We start from the raw sequence: 6514 nt of genomic DNA on the forward strand, positions 1-6514 counted from the left end.
ATCCCTCTTCCTCAAGGATCGAATGAATGAATGAATATATGAAATTTCTTGTAAACTTTCTTCACCCCAATTGTATTTTATGTTTTGACCATTTGTTTTGGACTGTTAGTTGTATACTAATAGTATTCTTTTCTCATCATTGATTATTATTTTCCCCTCATCTTGAAATCTTCTTTAAAAAACTCTTCCGATACACTTTGATTATAGATTTTCCATCCGGTTCTTGAAATCAAGAACTCAAAAACACAAGTTATAAATCAAGTCGTAACATCTTGGTATCAGAGCAAGATGATTCTAAAATGATAGAAACCCGCTAGCAAGTAGAGATGGAATCTCTTAAGACCCTAATCGAAGGCATGTCCCAACAATCAACCTATATGCACGCTAACCTATATCAAAATATGACCGAATTAAGAAATAACATCGACAAAAGGTTCAATGTCGCTGAAGAAAATTGGAAGCCAATGAAGGTGGAGCGTCTGGAAATGGCCAAGATCCCTACACTAGACCCTATGATGATGCTTCTTACCATGGTCCTCCCTAGAATCGACTCTACCACCAAGACCAACACTTTGTTCCTCCAACCCGGCTCACCAAAGTTGATTTTCCTCGGTTCGATGGGACTGATGTGGAGGGCTAGCTCATATCCACCGAGCAATTCTTTATGGTGGACAAGACTAATGATGCCACGAAAGTGGACATTGTCCCTATTCACTTTACAAATGAAGCAAGAATGTGGTATGGGTCGTATTTGCAGAACCGCAATGATAGAGAAGCCTTAACATGAGATGTGTTCAAGAGAGACCTCTTGCTGTAATTCGGTCCTTCCATACACGACACCCCCATGTGATAACTAATGAACTTGAAGTAGGTTAGTATTGTCCAAGAAGAACCATACAAGTCCCTAATGAGCAGCGGGCACTTGTACAACGTTGAACCGCCGCTGCTACCCAAGCCATCCAATATTAACACGGTCTGACCAAGCACCAACCAGAATACCGACCCCAATAATTCTTCCCATGCGTCTTCTTCCATCATAAACTAGGGCTACATGAAGAAATTAGACACGACTGTAATGGATAAGAAGAGGAAGAAAGGCATATGTTATACTTGCAAAGAAAAATGGGAGCCCAACCATAGGTGCAAATCCAAATTATTTATGGTCTCGGCTAATCATCAAGAAGTCCAAGAACCCACTCAAGAACCAATTTTTGATAATCCACCTTGGCTGTTTGAGGCAGGGGATGAACCTGCCATTTCTTTGCACGCATTGACCATCTTGAAGGGTATCCCTTGGGCACAGATCTACATGATACAAGACAACCAGCTGAAGAAGACCTTGGAAAAATGTAGTGTTGCTTCCATGTTGCAAATAAGGAGTAAGCATGAAGGCCAAACTGTTTCACTTGCGGTAATGACATTGGAGGATTTTCCTAAAGATCTCTAGCAACCCAAAGACCTACCACTAGTAAGGAGAGTAATTAAAATTCATGGCTATTTTGCTTCCCCTGTGGTGCTGGTCCAAAAAAAGGACTGGACTTAGATTTTTTATGACACTCTAGAGTATAATCGAAGCTAGAAGAAGTTTTTTTATATCTACACCAAGTCCTGGGGACATTGCAGCAACAAAGGTTTGCTCTCAACAAAAGAAAACTTGACTTTGGGTGTACACAAATTTGCCACATGGACGAGGTGGAGACTGACCCGAAAATGCTAAAGACAACAAGGTCCCGACCAATTCCACTACTGAAAAGATGTCACCGAAGGTTTATCAAGGATTACGCTCCTATACTCTGACCCTTTCTAGACCTGCTGAAAATACGACCGAACAATAAGAGAAAAGAGTTCTCGTTGAAGATTGGAGGATGCGCATTAGAGGCTGACCAAGACACGGTCTTTTTGTTGAGGTCGACGAATTTTGAAGGGGGGGAAATTGTTACGGTCTAGAAATTAATGTTACGGTCCCAAAATAATCCAGCACCCTCCAACGATCCAATTGTGCACTTGTGCTAGATTTCTGTTTTTTAGTTTTAATATTATGTTTTGTTTTTACTTTTCTATTATTCCCAAACTGATTTTTGTTATTTCCCTATTCATTGTTGTAACAAGAATAACTGGATATTATGGGGTAAATCAACAACTATATAATGTTGATCCCTCTTCCCCAATGATCGAATAAATGAATGAATATATGAAATTTCTTGTGAGAGTTCTTCACCCCAATTGTATTTTATGTTTTGACCAGTTGTTTTGGAATGTTAGTTGTATACTAGCAGTATTCTTTTCTCATCCTTGATTCTTCTTTTCCCCTCATCTTGAAATCTTCTTTATAAAACCCTTCTGATGCACTTTGATTATCGATTTCTCACCCGATTCTTGTAATCAAGAACTTACAAATCAAGTCGTAACAGAAAGCTATTCATATTTTCTTTAGTGTATAACACACTTAAAATTCTTTCATTTTTTTATTATATTTCGATTACTTTTATATTATATATATAAATACTAATAATATATAACTCATATTTTGTAAAAATAAATTTGTACAATTTAAAATAAATATTAATTTTACTTATTTATAAATACAAAATTTTTAAATAAACTCTCTCTCAACTTTTAAAATTTGAATTTTACTTTTAAAACTATGATCCATCTGGGATCTTACTCCTAGATATGTCACTCAAACCCAAATAAAATACAGTTTTCGAATTCATTATTTTAACTTTTATAATTAAGATACAAATATATGTTATTTTATATGAAAAATATCTATGGAAAATGTTGTTAAATTTTAATTTCAACGCATAAGTTAATTTATCTCAAATATATTTTAGTTATAGTATTTGTTACTCTAAAATAGTTTTAATTAACAATATAAGGGAAAATAAATATTTTATTTTTTTTCCCAATAAATCTTTTTAAATTATATATAATATATATATTTTATTTAGACTAATAATTATTTAAACCAAAACTTGTTATGTATATTATAATTATATAAAAACTAATTAATTATTAACATAACTAATAAGATTTAGAAAATTTATTTGGTAAGATATTTTTTCCCTTTTACTAAAATTATTTAGAAAATATCTATAACAGCATTAAAACCTTTCTTATTCTTAAAGAATCCATAACATACTATAGAGACTTAAAAAAGTCTTAGATTGAAAACATAAAAATGTCTTATGAAAGTTAAAAATAACATTACATAAACTAAATTCAACCAAACCAAACCAATTCAATCTTCAATCTCTTTGCTCCGACATGATAACATCATCATTGTTGCTAGTCACTTCGGCTCTTTCGGCTACTGGATTTGTCGTACTAGTGACCCATTGTGAGATAGATTGAAAAATGAGACTTGAGCCACTTGGAACCGGTGAAGAATGTTGTATGGACTCGCTTGATTCCATCTCTTCCCATGTTTTATATTCACCAGGTCTGGATGCGTATATACTAGCTAAAACCTAATAAAAAAGAACACTCACATTTAACTTTGTAGGAACAAAATTCAATTAGCTAGACTTCATCCATTAGTGTACTTTAGCTAAATTTGAACCCAAAAAAATAGATAATTTAAGAGGAAAATATATTTTTTATTAGCACCTCAACTTTCTCATAGGCTATTAGTGAGCTTGAAACTAAGCTATTTACACAACGTCCATCTTCACCTTCAAATGCAACCATCAATCCTCCTTGTTTGGCCGCTATTGTGGAGTCGGTAGTGTTTTGCCTAATAGGCAAAATCAACCCTGATAATGTTACAATTTTATATAGACCCTACAAGAGAATCAAAACAATTTAGAAAGTGTAATTATTTCTATGCATGTACAAACAAAAAAATGGGAGAAAAAAATACCTCATATTTAATTGTTGCAAAGTAATTGTCTTCTTGTTGAAGTGTAACTTCTAATATTGAGTCGGTTGCAGACATAAGACATATATTTTTCTGCATAATAGTAGCATACCAATATAGCACTTGTGTAGGACTTGGATCATGAGTTATTTCGAGTATAGATAAATTAGACACATCCACCACTTGAGTTGGACTTGAATCTTGAATCTTTTCAACCATAGATAAATCCGACACATCCACCACTTGAGTTGGACTTGAATCTACAATCTTTTTAAATATAGATAAATCAGAATCATCCATCACTCGAGTTGGACTCTCTTCCTTTGCACACATAGATAAGTTGGAAGAATGTCACCCGGCCATAACCTTTTCTCCGTTCATGTTGAAAATAATTATTAACTGCTTCAATCACAAATTCTAAAAATTAATAGAAATTTGGTGAGAGTTAATAAAAACTGATTTAAAACATGAAAAGACATACACAAAATAGATTAGTTAAAAAAAAGTTATTAAAAGACAAAGCATAATTTAGTGAAATGGTGAGGTTAGGATGGTTGTAGAAAAAAAGATCACATAACACATCCCATTTTTAAAAAATATTTTTTTAATAATTAATCCACACGAAAAATTGAATGCTCTAAATTGAAATTTTATAAACAATAAAACTCAACTTGAAGATCGAATTCTTAACAAATGCCCACGTACATGATCGGTGAAACTTACATATTAAAATTTTTCTCGAATCGAACTCAAAGAAGCGTATTACCTTTAATTTAGTATAGTTTTCAAACAAAATTATATATATAAATCAAGATACATAAACAAAATTAGGAGGAAAATGTTTCAAAATTCTATGAAAATGATTAGAAAAATAATCGTTACGATGTTTTTCTCTCTATAAAAGAATGGATTCGAATATTAAAATATACCTGAAAATATAAAAACGGGATCTATCTTTCTTTCTATAACCCTAATAAAATGTATCTCGTGAGATGGAACTACATTAATATATATAGGTGCAGACATAAGTCCTGTTTGGTCTGCCTTATTTGTTATCTTATATCATGTTATTAATTGTTTTTTAAGAATAAATAACTAAATATATAAAACTACGTAGATCTTTATATTATTTGTAAAACCAATAATTTTATTTTTAATTTATTTTTAGAAACAAATTATCTCCACAATATTTTTATATTTTTCCCTTTTTTTAAAAAAAATAATTGAAAATATGATGCATTTAATTTTTTAATATTTATATTACAATAATCTTGTATATATTACGATAATATTACAACCATATTCACCCATATTCTTTATTATTTACCTTTTATTCTTTGGGATTTACCTTTTATTAAAAGTAGTCATTTCAAATTTTATTTGTTTTCAATTTTCAAATATTTTATATTTAATAAAGAGGTTACACCAAAAATAAATCTAAAAGACAATAAAAAAAACTAAGAGGGACACAATAAAAAAATAAAAATTTAAAAAATGCAATAACTCAGTATCATCATCAACTTTCATTTTAAACAATACATTCAATCAGATGTATCATTCTTGATGGTTGTTGCAAGCAAACGAGTAAATACGTGATTTCTCTAATCTCTTTTGAAAACATGGTCCCATGAATTTGGACTCCAATGGCCAACAACACAAATGTACTTGTTAGTCGCAACCATGAATTTGTTTTAGGTTTTTTAAAACAAATAACTACAAATTAAGTTTTAAAGTGTGAGAATGAGGTTTGGCTAGAGATTTGTGAGATTCCCTTACTTTTATATTGTTATCTTCGAAGTAAAATGAAGAAGATTGTTTTGCTTAATGGTAATTTTATTGATGTAAAATGTGTTTCAAAACCTAATGGGGCGTATTCTAATTAATTTACCTTAATCATTGAAAAAATTGTGGCGTGAAATGGTTGTGGGATTAAAGATAATGCAAAACGCAAAATGATTAAGTCTTTAGTTGACACTTTGATTTGTGATATTTATTATTTCTGGAAGACTAAGATGCAACATATAAATTAATGGATTATTCATGACCTGTTTAATTGGAGATTGTGTGGTTGGGAGACTCTTAATTCTGTCAGTGCATCAGGTAGGATTCTGGTAACTTGAATGAGGATTTATTTGAGAAAATTGACGTTAATATAGGTCGATTTTTGGTTAGTATTTAGTTACGTAACCTTGGAGATAATTTTCGTTGGGTATTTTCTACGGTGTACGTACCTATTCTTTCTAACCTTAAGTCTGATTTTTTTCAATTAGCTTGTGGAGGTGACAAGTATTTGGGATCTACCTATTATTTTTGTGGGAGATATGAATGAGGTTAGGGTTACTACCGAGAAAAAATGGGTACGAAGACCCACAAGACATATGCGTGAGTTTTCTGAGACAATCGAAAATTTGGAGCTCGTTGATTTGGCTTTGAAGGAGGGCAATTCACATTTAGAAGATGTACCAGATAAGGTGGGAGTGTGCAATCTCTCATTGATAGATTTCTTGTGAGTAATTCAATTTTCCATAGTTTATCTAATATATTTTATAAGGTTTTACCGTGGAGTTGTTATGATCATCGTCTTATCCTTATTGAGCGGAGGGAGGTGGTTTTAACTAGTCAACCTTTCATATTCGAGAAGAAGTGGTTGACTAG

General features: G+C 31.8%; 1 protein-coding gene across 1 annotated transcript; it reads right to left on the bottom strand.

The window, feature by feature from the left end:
* Positions 1-3248: 3248 nt before the first annotated feature.
* Positions 3249-4192, bottom strand: LOC124938814 (AT-hook motif nuclear-localized protein 11-like). Its single transcript, XM_047479333.1, has 3 exons — positions 3863-4192; positions 3610-3783; positions 3249-3470 (listed from the first exon to the last, which is right to left on the bottom strand). Exons 1-3 carry the CDS (start codon positions 4190-4192, stop codon positions 3249-3251), a joined length of 726 nt encoding a protein of 241 aa, XP_047335289.1.
* Positions 4193-6514: the final 2322 nt, after the last annotated feature.

The sequence above is a fragment of the Impatiens glandulifera genome, chromosome 1, assembly GCF_907164915.1.
Source record: "Impatiens glandulifera chromosome 1, dImpGla2.1, whole genome shotgun sequence".
NCBI classification, from domain to species: domain Eukaryota; kingdom Viridiplantae; phylum Streptophyta; class Magnoliopsida; order Ericales; family Balsaminaceae; genus Impatiens; species Impatiens glandulifera.